Here is a 15,129-nt window from a genome sequence, read left to right as displayed (position 1 = left end):
ATACATATCTAAGGCCACACAGGGCTACACATCATCATAATAACATCAACTTGGCCTCACACGACCATTTACTTATACAATAATGATAATAAGAAGGTTAGCCGTAACTTAATTACCTCAGTTGTCACTGGTTGATATCTGTGCAACACCTGCCATATTTGTCTCAAGCATATCACCTGAAGACTCAAATAAATGAGAGTATCTGGACTTCATGTCCTCCTCGGCCTCCCATGTCATTTTCTCTACATTATTGCTCCTCCAAAGTACTTTTAGTGAGGCTACCTCTTTAATCCCTAGCTTACGGATTTGACGGTCAAGAATGATAATAGGTATTTCTTCATATGACAAGTTCTCGGAAACTTCAATATCCTCAATAGGGCCGATGCAAGAAGGATCACCTAAGAATTTGCGAAGCATGGAAATGTGAAATATCGGATGGATTGTTTCTAATTCCGGTGGCAGGTCAAGTTTGTAGGCTACTCGCCCAATTATCTGAACAATATGATATGGCCCGACATATCTAGGGCTGAGTTTTCCCTTCTTTCCAAATCTCATTACACCCTTCATAGGCGACACTTTCAAGAATACCCAGTCTCCCACATCAAATTCCAAGTCTCGATGTCGGTTATCTGAATATGATTTCTGTCGACTTTGAGCTGTACGCAACCTTTCCTGGATCAACTTTACCTTTTCTACAGCTTGCTGTACCAATTCGGGTCCTAGCAACTTTGTCTCACCAACATCAAACCAGCCAATAGGAGATCTGCATTTCCTCCCATATAGTGTCTCATAAGGTGCCATCTGAATATCGGCGTGATAACTGTTATTGTAGGCAAACTCAATAAGCGGTAAATGATCTTCCCAACTTCCCTTGAAGTCTAAGACACAAGCTTGCAACATATCTTCGAGTGTCTGAATAGTGCGTTCGGCTTGTCCGTCGGTCTGCGGATGAAATGTTGTACTAAGGTTAACAAGAGTACCCAACCCTTCTTGAAAAGACCTCCAGAAATTAGCTGTAAATTGGACACCTCTGTCAGATATAATAGAAAACGGAACTCCATGTAGCCGAAATATTTCCTTGATATACAAGCTCGCATAGTCTTCAGCTGAATAGGTGGTCCTAACTGGGAGAAAGTGAGCTGATTTCGTCAGCCTATCCACAATGACCCAAATAGAATTGAACTTACGGCGAGAATTGGGCAATCTTGTAATGAAATCCATATTAATCGATTCCCATTTCCAAGCTGGAATCTCAATATTTTGAAGTAGCTCTCCAGGTTTCTGGTGTTCAGCTTTAACCTGCTGGCAGTTGGGACACTGAGCCACAAATGTGGCTATATCTTTCTTCATGCCTTTCCACCAGTATAGCTGACGAAGATCATGATACATTTTGGTTGAACCAGGATGAACTGAGTACCGAGACTGGTGCATCTCTGTCATAATTTGCTTACGAAGCTCCCCAACATTAGGTACACACCATCGGCCTTTATATTTTAGAATTCCATTATAAGATTACACGAACAACTGCTTCTTCTGAAAAGGGATGCTCTCTTTAATCTTGACTAGCTCTGGATCCTCAAATTGATGCATTTCTACCTCAGCTACCAGTGATGACCCCGCAATATTTTGGACTACTACACCCTGGTCACCTGTATCATGTATCCGCACACTCAGGTTAGCCAATCGATATATCTCCTTAGTCATTTCTAATTTCCCAACTTCTACATGCTTCAAGCTGCCCATGGATTTGCGACTCAACGCATCAGCTACCACATTCGTTTTGCCCGGATGGTACAAAATATCCATATCATAGTCCTTCAGCAATTCAAGCCATCTCCTTTGTCTCAAGTTCAAGTCTTTCTGCTTAAATATATATTGTAACTTTTGTGATCTGTATAGATATCCACATGAACACCATAAAGATAATGACGCCATATTTTCAAGGCAAATATAACGGCTGCTAACTCAATATCGTGAGTCGGATAATTGTATTCGTTCTTACGCAACTGCCTCGAAGCATATGCAATAACTTTCCCATGCTTGCATTAGAACACATCCCAATCCCACCCTGGATGCATCACAATATACCACATAACCTTCAGATCCCTCAGGAAGTGCTAGAACAGGTGCCGATGTTAAGCGTTTCTTCAACTCATGAAAGCTCCTTTCACATGCATCAGACCATTGGAACTTAACGGCTTTGTGTGTCAATTTTGTCATTGGAGCAGCAATAGAAAAGATGTTCTCAACAAATCTCCGATAATAACCAGCTAAGCCCAAGAAACTACGAACTTCTGTAGGAGTTGTGGGTCTAGGCCAATTTTGTACTACTTCAATTTTCTGACCATCTACCTTAATACCTTCATTGGAAATGATATGCCCAAGGAAAGCCACTGAATTCAACCAAAATTCACATTTGGAGAATTTAGCATATAATTTCTGATTTTTCAAAGTCTGCAACACCACACGCAAATGATCCTCATGTTCTGCTTTTGATCGAGAATATACCAGAATATCATCAATGAAAACAATTACAACTATATCTAGAAATGGCTTGAAAACCCGATTCATTAAATCCATGAAAGCTGCTGGCGCATTAGTAAGACCAAAAGACATCACAAGGAATTCATAATAGCCATACCTAGTTCGGAAAGCCGTTTTCGGAATATCTCTCTCCTTAACTCGCAACTGGTGATAGCCGGATCGAAGGTCAATCTTTGAGAAATATTTGGCACCTTGCAACTGATCAAACAAATCATCAATTCTGGATAAGGGGTACTTGTTCTTGATAGTCACTTTGTTGAGCTGACGATAGTCAATACACATTCTTAACGAACCATCCTTCTTACGAACAAACAACACTGGTGCACCCCAGGGAGATGTGCTGGGCCTGATAAAGCCCTTATTCAGAAGATCCTTCAACTGGGCTTTCAATTTTTTTAACTCAGCAGGATCCATTCTGTATGGAGGAATAGATATTGGCTGAGTATCTGGAAGCATATCAATAGCAAAGTCTATTTCTCTTTCTGGAGGAAGACCAGGAAGTTCATCAGGAAATACATCGGGAAATTCATTCACGACGGGAACCGATTGAAGAGTTGGAGATTTCACCTCCATATCATGCACTCGTACCAAATGATAGATGTACCCTTTCAAAATCATCCTTCGAGCTTTAAGATAATAAATAAGCTTTCCCTTAGGCGCTGCAGCATCACCTTTCCATTCAATAATAGGCTCACCTGGAAAATTAAAACGAACAATCTTTGTCCAACAATCTACATTGGCATAACAAGAAGCCAACCAATCCATACCCATAATGATATCAAAATCAACCATTTCTAGCTCATGCAAATCAGCTAACGTATGGCGGTCATGAATCTTCACGTCACAACTTCGATATACCCGTCTAACTATAACAAACTCACCCATTGGCGTAGATACCTCAAATGACTTATGCAACAATTCAGGCTCTCTATCCCATTTACTAGTAACAAAGGGGGAGATATACGACAATGTAGAACCAGGATCTATCAAGGCATACATATCGATAGAAAAGACGGATAGTATACCTGTAACCACGTACGGAGATGACTCTAAATCCCGACGACTCGATAAAGCATATATACGATTCTGCTGACCTCCTGAACCAGAAGCGCCAAATCTTCCCCTACCCCTGCCAGCTGATGTCTGCATACTCTACCTAGGAGGACGTACCGAAGAAGAAGAAGCCCCTGCAAATGCCGTCGGCTGAGCCATACACCCTCCACCTGTCATCGGACAATGTCTTATAATATGACCTGGTTGTCCACATGCATAACATGCATCAGAACCCTAGCGACATGGTCCAAAATGATTTTGTCCACATCGATCACATCTAGGAAACTGAGGCCTCATCTGACTGAACTCGCCTCTAAACTGTGGACCTGGGGTACGCGAACTCTTACCTGGACCAGAATAAGTGGTCTGATCATGTCGCTGTCCCTGAAACTGTGACAGTGCACTGGCTACCGGATAAGATTGACGCCGAGGAAACTGTGGCCTAAATCCACCTCGAAACTCTCCTATGTTACCTGCGAACCGCGCTCTCTTCTGTTGACCTCTATCATGCTCTCGATTGGCTCGTTGTTGCCTCTTGCGATCCTCTAAACCCTGTGCATATGCTTGAATACGAGCAATATCCATTCCTTGGTTTAGAGAAGCTGTAATGCACTCATTTATCAAATGTGCCCCCAAACCACTAACAAACTGGTGTACCCGATCACTCATATCAGCAACAATCGTAGGAGCATACCTAGCCCAAGAGTTGAACTGCATGCTATAATCCTGAACGCTCATATTACCCTGTTCTAAGTGTAAGAACCTATCTCGTCGGGCTCTTCGAAGCTCGATTGGCAAATATTGCTGTAAAAATGCCTCAGAGAACTCCTTCCATGTCACTGGTGGCACATTAGGCCCCCGAGTCTGCTTCCAAGTCTCATACCATGTCACAGCAACATCACGTAGTCTATAAGAAGTAAACTCCACTGACTCAATATTCGTGGCATGTATAATTTGTAAGGTGCGTTGCATAAGATCCAGAAAATCCTGTGGGTCAGCATTAGGATCAACCCCTGTAAATACTGGAGGATCCAAGTTGATAAAGTCCCGAACTCTCGCACTCACGGACCTATCAGCAATACCGAGGGTCTGGTGTTGCGCCTGGGAGGCCACTATTCGAGTCAGCAATTGTACAACACTCCGCATGTCTAGGTCCTGATCAGGAACAACTGGGAGAGGGACTGGAGGTATATTAGCTCCTCTACGCCCTTCTGGGGGTGGTGGGGGTGCTGCCCCGGAAGCTTGAGAATCAGGCTCATTCTGTGGCTCATGTTGATATACATTAGCAGGTGGCACCTGACTTGCCCTCTCCTGCCTCCTCATCCAACCATTGAATAAATTTCATAGCCACTTGTCGTCTCGTAGTATTAGGCATCACTGAGAAGGTAAACAAAAAGAGAATTAGGAATGAACACTTATGATTAGGCTTTATTGCACGATCTAGATCAAGAAGAAAGTAATAATCCTAAATGCCCAATAGCCTCATGTTTATAAGTGTGGTGCACAACACACCATAAACAAGACTCTACTAGACACGGCTTGCAGACTCCCTAGGATTGACCTGCTCTGATACCAAGTTTGTCACACCCCAACCTTGGGAGGTGCGGCTGGCACCCGATGCTCGAAGGCTCGAGCGAACCAACCATGAGATATGATCTGAAATATAATAACCTGCAGGAAGAAGAGCCCAACACGACATATATATATATATATATATATAACCTAGGCCAACAAGGCTGCAGCAACAGTATAACAGCTATCCAGAAGGCCGATAGGGCGATACGAAAAATATATATATACAATGACCGCTAGTCTGCAAGCCTCTAAGAGTGTAAGACAATCTCAACAGGGCGGGACAAAGCCCCCGACATGCCCAAAACCACACATATACATCTGTAATAGTACCTATGGACTCAAAGTCAGCAACTCCGAAGAAGTGGAGTGCGAAACCCAACGCTGATCCTGGGGGTCCTACTGAGGAGGCACGCCACTCTGTCTATTCGAACCTGTAGGCATGAACACAGCGCATAAAAATGCGTCAGTACGAAATATGTACTGAATATGTAGGGCGACAAGTGTAACATGAAAAATGTAATTAATAAGAGAAGAGATAGAGAGACAATTTGAATTCTGAAACTAGCCTCGGTAGGAAACTAAAATTCAACATGGATATAAATGTATGCTCGTGAAATCGTCGTTCACTATTGATACTTATAATATATCACATTATATAATAATAAATCCCTCTGTGGGGCTATAATATCCATAATAAAGGCTCGGTAGAATCGTACCCGGCCACGTGAAGCTCGGTAATCCCAACTGATCAGTGGTTACACGATATGTGTCATACCCGGCCGTCTATAGTGTGGCTCGGTAATGAAAGTAAATACATACATATACTAAATCATGAATTATATAGGTGCAATGCGAAACCAACCTTAAAAGACGTATTCTAAGAAGAGTCAAAGTGGCCTACCATCATTATTCCTCGACTATCATGGTTGTTGCTAAAATATTTAATTTTTTTTACTACGAGCCAACAAGTACTAAGAACATGAGAGTTATGTATTATGAATACCTTTGAAGTAAGTGTTACTTATTCATGATTTATATGAACGTCGAAAGGAGAACGAGTAAAAAGGCTCTAGTTCTTTTTAAGCAAGGAACAAGGAAATCCAAGAATTCATAGATATCCTCTAGAGTAAGCAATCTATGAGAAAGGATCAGGTCTAAGCATCTTTATAAGTTGAAGGTGAAATAACTCTAATCCGACGAGACAATTCGGTAAACGTTTATTCGAATTCTAGTCATGCCGAAAAGTATAGTGAAAGCCCTACATACCTTGTCGATGAGTTATATACTGTTTCCGAGACCTCGAAAGCCTTAGGAATGATTTCCTACATAATACGAACCATTCAAAATCAAATTCAAGCTCATAGCTTATATAATTCTTCATTTAGACATTTACGTGAACAACTTGTGGCCATGAATTTGTAGACTCTTTTGTAGATTAATTTCCCCCCAACACACCACCAAATTTTACTTTACTATATCTCCTCATCGACAAGATTCCATCCATGTCTTCACAGATCCAAACAACACAATAAAACCATATAGAACAGCCCCAACAATCAAGCCATATTAAGAGAGGTTTCTTAACAAAATCAAGAACATTTCTATAGAGGTTTCAACTATTTCTTAGGAATTCTTATGGTAGAAGTTTACAAAGATCAAAGAGGAAGTTAAATCATACCTTATGTGACCAGAATTACTCAAAATTCGAAATTACTTCAAGGCGGAGTCTTGCTATGAAAAGTGAAACACCGAAGAATTCACGATTCCCAAGTTACCATGGTGTTCTCCATCTTGAGGATGACTAAATTGTTGTTATCAATGGCTAGATGGATGAGAGGAGTTTGAGAGGAAATCCCTCGGTGTTAGGTTCTGTTTTGGAGAGGATAAAACGCAGGCGTTTCAGTTTTAAAGAATGACTTAAATAAATATTTTTTAACTAAACCCGACTAAGCACACCGTTCCCGTAACAGTGTGCACCCCTGTACGAAAAGGTTAATATCTCTCTACTCCGAAGTCGTATTAACGAACGGTTTGTTGCGTTGGAAACTAGACTCATAGACCTTCGATTCATAGGTAGAACACACCATAACTCCCAGTATATTGAGAGAAAAGCTCATCAACATTTTATCCAAATTCCAGTAAAATTTAAACCCGTAACTTGCGGCAATCTTTGTCGAATTTTTAATCACAACTCAAATGACTTCCAATCTTAACGTATAGCTATCACATCATTTAAATATCTCATAGAAATTATCTTCCTATCGAATTAGCTCATTTACAACATGATAACGCCGAATACACAAGATGTAACAGTTCCTTTGTCAATCATCAAAACAAACTTTACTTAGGCCAACAAACACATTGCTATTTCAAAGTCTTTTGGGCTGACGTTTCATATGCTCCTTCTCAAAAGAGAAGCATAGTTATGAGCAGCTTTTATAGTTACTCGTAATGAAATACAGAATAATTATACTTTTTTATGTCAATTTTAAATATATATGTATACTTTATCTCAATATATAAAGAAATCAATACTGAAATCTACACCAAACATGAAATACTCTCATATTCCTAACTCCAAAACTAATTAATCAACGGGATAACTGCATGGTAAGTGGAGGAATTAGCCCTTCACTTTGTCTGCAAAAGTTTGCCAACTTATCCTATGAATTAGGTAGGAAAATATATATAATTTACTCAAATGAGAATTCATATTATGAGATAACTGTTTCTCAACTTCACGAGAGGCCAAAAGTTAATGCTTTTGCAAAGAGCTCAACAATAACTCTTCTAGCATATGTTCCTTCCAGGTTCAATGGTGTAACATAGTCATATCCCGTAAAGTTCATAGAAAGATAGTTTAGCAAAGGAAATATAACGACTACTGCAGTAAGTTTAAATTCATTAATTTCCCATTTGCTAAACCATCTTCTTGAGAATATAATATTAGCATAACTCATTTATTTTGCCGGAATGAAGTTCTTCTGATCACGTCGACTATGATTTCTCTTTCATAGCTGAAGATTTTGAGCTTGTTTTGGATGCCTCTGAGTTTGGTCTTCTATTAGGAACGCCATGGTTGTGTTTTCCCTCATATGTAGTAATGAACTCTTTTGGATCATCTGTGGTTCTTTCAACAAACTTTCGCACGTTGCATTTGGGACTTGTGCATCTATAATAGCTCCTGTATATAGCAGCAATCAAGACATGATAATAGGAAAATAAGTCAGGAGGTAAAAGGCCAATTTATTAATAAGGATACAAATTTTACTGTCATCACTTACGGAGCAAATATGTGATATTCCTAAGATACAAAAGTTATGAAGTAAGAATTCCTGAACTAACAGTTCTCTGCAACACTTTGGTCCGTTGTGGATAATGGAGCTTCTGAAACATAAATCTTTTTGGGTTTTTAATCTTTACTTCCTCTAAGAAAATTAACTTCGGCAAGGGAAAAACTCTTTTTGATGGTCGCATTAACTAGGAAGAGTAGAAGCATAAGAGGTTAAGATAAAATGTTGCACATCAAAATATATATCCTAACAAAATCTGAGTATTATGAACTTGATGTTTGCCATTGGAAAAACTACCAAATCTATAAGTAACCTTCATCATATGCATGGATCTTTGAGTTATTAATTATTATGTTTTCTTCCACCATCGTGTCGTATTTCCTTGGACTTTGTGTACTATTTTTGTTCATAAGGATGAGAAAAGGATTTTACCTGGGATATGAACTTCCCTTCACAACCTTCTGGCCATATTTTCGCCAACGAAAGCCATCCCCGGTAATCTCAGAGTCGGTAGTATTTTGGTTTGGTGTATAAGGAAATGCACTTTCCCCTGATGTACCTGCTCCATTGGATTGGCCTTCAATTTTCCTGGGAAGTAAAATCCCATAGTAGTCACTAATCAGTTTAATAAACAAATGACTTAGCACAAGAATGAATGAAAAATTGTGCGCTATCAAGGGTTCGGTAGAAACAGTAATCTCAGATTGCTGATTATAATTGAATTTACTTGCTTCTAACCTTCTTTTAGTCTTTGGTTCATCACAATCCGCCTCTAACATTTTACTTCCTTCGGCAGAATCTTCAGAATTTCGGGCAGCAGTCTGCATTCCCGCAGCTGCAATGGGATCGTAAAAGCATGCTGCTTTGCTGGAATAAGCTGACTGTATAGGCAATCCAACATCGTTCTGATTTTCCATCCTACATATGTAACCTACTCTCGTCTGAGGACGTTGGTTACTCCATACAGGGTTATTTGTTCCTTTTGAAGTTTCATTGCATACGGCTGCTCGGCCTTGTCCATCTGATAAATTGCGCTTCAGAGGCTGAGGCTTTGGGTGGTTGTGCTCACCCCTGTAAACAATTTCTGCAATCTGTCCATCAAATGATCTTTCAACCTTCTTTTTCACAGGACACTTTAGATGCGTGCACTTATAGTAACTTCTCGGGTATTCACTTCCTTTAACTTGCTTTTGTCCATATTTTCTCCAATTATATCCATCATAACTAGGACGATCAACATTACTCGTGTTGATTAAAGATTGTTCAACTTCTTCTGTGTTCTCTGATACAATTGTTGCATGCACTATTTTTTTGTCCTGTCCTGATTTTGCTAAACGACTTTGTTGAGATTCTGTCTTGAGGTCATATTGTTGTTTAACTTCATTTGCTGATTGAACATGAGCCTCAGTCTCAGCTACTTCTTGTTGCTGATCGGATGCAGAGGTTCCCTATCCATAAGATGTGCTAGATATTATTATTGCCGCAGAGCAAGAGTATAGTAGTACATTTTCATAGCTATTTTAGCCATGTAAAAAGGAAACTAACCTTATTTTCAAGGAGTGTAATGGTTTTCCTTGGTGCAAGTTTAGCCATGGGTTTATACAGGACCTTGGGTTTCTCTACTGATTGCAAGATGTTATCAGATCGACTACCAACTGGTGCACCAGACGTGGCAACCTGAAGTAACATTTTTTTTCTCAGAAAACGACTGAAATGTTTGTTCAAGATGCACCATTGTAGTAAAAAGAAACAAAGAAGAGGTTTGGGGCCATATAAATGATGGAAACTTAGAAAGAAGAGATTATCGACCTGTGAAGAAAGATCTCCAACTAAAGCATTGGTTGTTGCAGGTTTCAACCTGACAGTCCTCGGTCTGATGGCTGTAATAGCCATTTCAGAATGAACATCCGTCGATGAGATATCTATTGCACCAGCCAAGAGCTCTGAGAAAGATTTGTAAATAGGACATCTAGGCCTTGAAGCAACTGGTCTAGCTACAGCTATTTTCGCTCCTTCATTGACCTCCATCTTCGTCTGTTTTCTTCCATGTAAAAATTGAATAACAGTTAGGTTTGAAAGTTCGCGACACAGCTAGGACAAAGTACATAAACAAAACATATGGAAATAGTAATACCAATTGAAAGGATGTTTCAAGTTCTAGAGCCTTGAGTTCTAAAGTTGTCCAGTAATGTGAAGAAAGATATCTACTCGGTCCTTTCGTTTGGACTTGATTGTATAAACATCTCGGGGGTTCTCCGATCTTAGTGAATCTGTCAATAACTTAACTGCCTGATTCAACAGCTTGACTACAATTATATAAGTTGTATTCAGGTATTCTAGTTGTGCATCCTTCTTACCATTGTAAATTCACAAGTGTGCTAAGGATTTCTCAAGAATTTTTAACACCTAGATTAACCCAACTCCAAAAAATCAAAGTTACAAGTAGGAGCCACTGAAACTTCATAACAATGCAGAAACTGGCTCCTTGTCTTATCAGTCTATAGATGTTAAGACCTATGTTGATCGGATATCCGATCGAGTAGTGGATCTAGACGTCGGATCCTTAGTAATTTAAATGTTAAGATTAGGGGGTACGGATCTAGGTACAGATACGAGTGCGGGGATTCGGCTAAAAATAATTCAAAATTCTAAAAATAGATGTATAGAAATACCCTACGTTATGAGGATTTTGTGGAAAACTTATAGGTTGAGGAGTGCAGCCAATAATTCAATCTTTCATTTTGAGAATTCTCAAGTTGTAGGCACTACCAGACAACATCTAAAATTCAATCTTTCGTTTTTCATTTTTCCTCAAATTTTTCTATGGACTGTGGTCAAAGTACCTGATCTCGATTGACCCCACCGGTATGAATTCCATGCTCATACTAGTACTAGTGTCGTGCCAACATTGGTGCGGCACCCAAAATGAAAAGTCCGCATAACATAGGTTAAGGCCACTTCAAACTATCAAAAATAAAAGAAGTACTAACAAATAAATCTAGTCAACCAGTGAATCAATAGCTTATTCATTTTTTTCATGAAAGAGACTCAAATAATCAAGTTCACTCCTTTTAACTAGTAAAATTTGTCTCAACCAAAGGTCTTGGGGGTTCGAGCCCTAGGAATGAAAAAAATCTTAGTAGAAAATATTTTCCTTTTTAATGGGCCTTACGCGATGCAAATCTAGTTAGTCGAGGTTCCACTGCAAATACCGGATGCCGATTAAGAAACAAACAAAAAAAACTAGTAAAAGGATAAGACCCCCAAAGAACTGAAGAAGAATCCTTTACCAAGTAATAATTGATGGAGAAAAACCTAAGAATTCATCTGGGCTCCCATTGAATCACATTTACTTTCATAACAAAGCATTTAACATAACCTGCATTTCAAAATTCAAAAAATTTCAAGTATGTTCAAAACGTCAATGCTTTTACAAAGTTAACCAAAATAAAAGTTAAAAGCCAAAGGAGGAACTGTTTTTCAAATGGAAATACGAACTAACCCTGAAATGAAAAGCTCCGGTTCTAATTTTTCAGTAAAGTGTGAAAACTTGTCCCTTTTTCTTCGAACTATATACAGAATATAGATTAGAAGTTTAGTGGGAATGATTATTAAGAAATAGGTAAAAGAAATCCAAAGATTCTAATTAATGTACAGAAAAAGAATATTTTCTTACGTTTTTCACTGATTTTCTGCCACTGAAATTGTAATTGAGTTTGGAGGGAGTGAAGAGAGTTAGAAAAGATAGAATGCTACAGTTTTAACATCTAAGAGTAGTATCCAGTCTAGTGTGTGTCCAACTGTCCATGAGGCCAACTAACTGTCTAATGTTAGCTGTTGCACTTTTGACTTTCTGATGAGTGTTTCTGTTTGTATGTGAATTTAGCTGCTTTATTATAACCTATGACAATGACCGAGTGATTGCGTGGGACCCAATTTACTTGCGGGTTTTGATTACCATAAATAATGCGAGTGTGAATTTCAAAAATTGACCCATTGATCATGACGTGGAATTGGTTAGAGGGGCAGTTTCGTGGATCGTGATAGTGAATTACGTGTAAGGTAGCTAAAAATATTAGGAGCCTACATGATTTTTTTAGTGGTGAAACCCATATTAGGAAAACCATACGAGATTGATCCAAAGAAAACAATATCACACCATGTTAGTTTTTATAATTTCTCAATCTTTTATGAACTGTTTTGAATATAGTTTTTTATCTTTTTGCAAACTCCAAATAACCTGACGTCTCTCTAACCTAACGCCTCTATTAACGTCAGCGTAATTCCGATGACCTCCATCGGAGTCAGGTAAGTCCCCCCCCCCCTTCTCTAACATTTCCCCATGTTTTTCTTCTCCTTCCTCCGTCCTCCCCTCTTCTTTCCTCTATCCCCATCTCAGATCGCCGGATCTTGCACCCCTCCCCCCCTTTTTCTCCTCGTCTCTTTATCTTCCCCCTATTTCTGCCTCCTCTTTCTTCCTCCTCCACTATCCATCTTCTCCTCTACCCCCGCCTTGTTTTCTCCAATTTTTTTGTTTTTTTTTCTCCGTCGTCGGGCATCTCCGCCGGGCAGTGGCGCTCTTCTTGGTCGTCTTCTGTCCTTTTTCAGTGGGCTGCTTGTCGAATTTTTGGAGTAGCAATGGCGGTAGATGATTCTGCACAGAGGAAATTATCTAGCGAGCCTTGAGAGGCGCATGTGACCAGGCGCGGGCAGCTAGAGGCGGACGTCGCGTAGGTATTTTCGGACTATAGCTGCTGTTGTTCTACACCATTTTGGCATCCGTAGACATTCCAAGTTCTATCATTCCTGCTTAGTATTTGTATCTTGTATGTTTATAGCTTTGTTGCCTGCCTTTTACCCTTGAATATTACATTAGTTGTCTGCCTTTGTTGCGTGTTTACCTTTCTTTGCCATTAACAAAATCACCGCATATCTTGGGTGATTAAGAAAAAAAAATTTAGTCTACATTGAAGCTTTTCCACTTGTTTGCATTTGTAGTAGTTTTATTTTTAAGTTATAGTCCTTAGTTTCTTTGTTGGAGGGGTGGCTAGTCGGAACGATGGTAGAGTAGGGTCATGCCCTCGGGTAGGCCAGGGGGAGGGGGCAAGGGTGGGAAGGGGGTAAAGGGATCTAGTAGACTAAGAGTAGGGTCGTGGAACATAGGGTCACTGACGGGTAAGTCCATAGAGTTAGGGAATATTCTACATAAGAGGGAGATTAATATAGCATGTGCTCAGGAGACTAGATGGAAGGGTACAAGGGCTCGGGATGTTAACGGGTTTAAGTTATGGTATTCAGGAGGAGGAACATACAAGAACTGGATAGGTATTTTAGTTGATATGGATCTCAAGAAGATGGTGGTGGATGCTAGGAGGGTAAATGATAGGGTAATGAGTATTAAGCTAGTGGTTGATGGGGTCACTTTTAATGTGATTAGCGCTTACACGCCTCAGGTGGGCCTAGGCGAGGAGGTTAAAAGGCACTTCTGAGATGATTTGGATGAGGTTGTGCGTAATATTCCTCACTCCGCGAAGCTCGTCATATGGGTGATTTTAATTGCCATATTAGGGTAACTGCTAGGGGTTATGACGAGGTGCATGGCGGGTTCAGTTTCGGAATTAGAAATGAGGGCGGTACCTCATTGTTGGACTTTGCTAAAGCTTTTGACCTAGTGTTAGCTAATTCGTGTTTCCAGAAAAGGGAGGAGCACTTGGTCACTTTCCGGAGTAAGGTTACCAGGACTCAGATTAATTACCTTCTCCTTAGGAAGGGTGATAGGGGCCTTTGAACTGATTGCAAGGTTATCCCAAGTGAGTGTCTATCGATGCAGCATAGGCTCCTGGTAATGTACTAGGAGGTCAAGAGAGTAAGGAAGAAGAGAGCGGTGTACGGCTAGCCGAATATTAAGTGGGGGGCCTTGATTAAGTCAAAGGCACAGGAGTTAGAGGAGAAGTTGTTGGTCATGGGGGCCTAGAGGAGTAGTGGGAACGCGAGTAGTATGTGGATCACGACAATGAAATGCATTAGGGAATCTGCTAAAGAGGTTCTAGGGGTATCGAAGGGTTATTCGGGAGGCCACAAAGGGGACTAGTGGTGGATCGAGGAGGTCCAAGTAAAAGTGGATGCTAAGAAAGTGACATATCTGAAGCCAGTGGGGAGCACGGATGAGGTGGAGCAGAGGACGTGTAGGGAGAGTTATACGAAGGCAAGGAAAAAGGCAAAATTGGCAGTCATGGCAGCTAAGGCTGTTGCTTTTGAGCGATTATATGAGGATCTTAGGGGAAAAGAAGGTGATAGGAAGTTGTACAGGTTAGCCAAGATTAAGGGGATGAAGGCTTGGGACCTGGATCAAGTGCGGTTCACCAAAAATGAAGATGGTAAGGTTCTGGTGGAAGAGGCGTGTATTAGGCGTAGATGGCACAAGTATTTCCATAGACCCCTGAACGAGGAAGGGGAAAGGAACATCGTGCTAGGTGTGTTGTAAAACTCAAGAGTCAAAGGGATTTTGGGTTTTGCAGGCGTATTAGGAGCGAGGAGATTAAGGGGGCAATGCGGAAGATGATTAGAGGTAAGACAACTGGGCCTGATAAGATCCCAATAGAATTTTAGAAGGAAGTGGGTCGGGCAGGCTTGGAATAGCTTACTGGGTTGTTCAATGGCGTTT

At 40.3% G+C, this 15,129-nt stretch overlaps 1 protein-coding gene across 4 annotated transcripts; it reads right to left on the bottom strand.

Annotated features, from left to right (window-relative positions):
* Positions 1-7,815: 7,815 nt before the first annotated feature.
* LOC107809683 (WRKY transcription factor 44-like) lies at positions 7,816-12,295 on the bottom strand. 4 transcript variants are annotated; one of them, XM_016634339.2, is made up of 8 exons: positions 12,142-12,295; positions 11,968-12,034; positions 11,756-11,844; positions 10,275-10,506; positions 10,011-10,142; positions 9,204-9,913; positions 8,898-9,053; positions 7,816-8,356 (listed from the first exon to the last, which is right to left on the bottom strand). In XM_016634339.2, exons 4-8 carry the CDS (start codon positions 10,491-10,493, stop codon positions 8,170-8,172), a joined length of 1,404 nt encoding a protein of 467 aa, XP_016489825.1. In that variant the 5' UTR covers positions 10,494-10,506; positions 11,756-11,844; positions 11,968-12,034; positions 12,142-12,295; the 3' UTR covers positions 7,816-8,169. The 4 variants fall into 4 exon arrangements, with proteins under 4 accessions (XP_016489825.1, XP_075110170.1, XP_016489824.1 ...); XM_016634338.2 differs by having other exon boundaries at positions 7,817-8,356; positions 10,275-10,499; XM_075254069.1 differs by lacking the exon at positions 11,968-12,034 and having other exon boundaries at positions 12,142-12,289.
* Between the last annotated feature and the right edge of the window lie 2,834 nt (positions 12,296-15,129).

This window comes from Nicotiana tabacum, chromosome 5 (genome assembly GCF_000715075.1).
Source record: "Nicotiana tabacum cultivar K326 chromosome 5, ASM71507v2, whole genome shotgun sequence".
Lineage (NCBI taxonomy): Eukaryota > Viridiplantae > Streptophyta > Magnoliopsida > Solanales > Solanaceae > Nicotiana > Nicotiana tabacum.
This window is presented reverse-complemented; position numbering and strand designations above follow the sequence as displayed.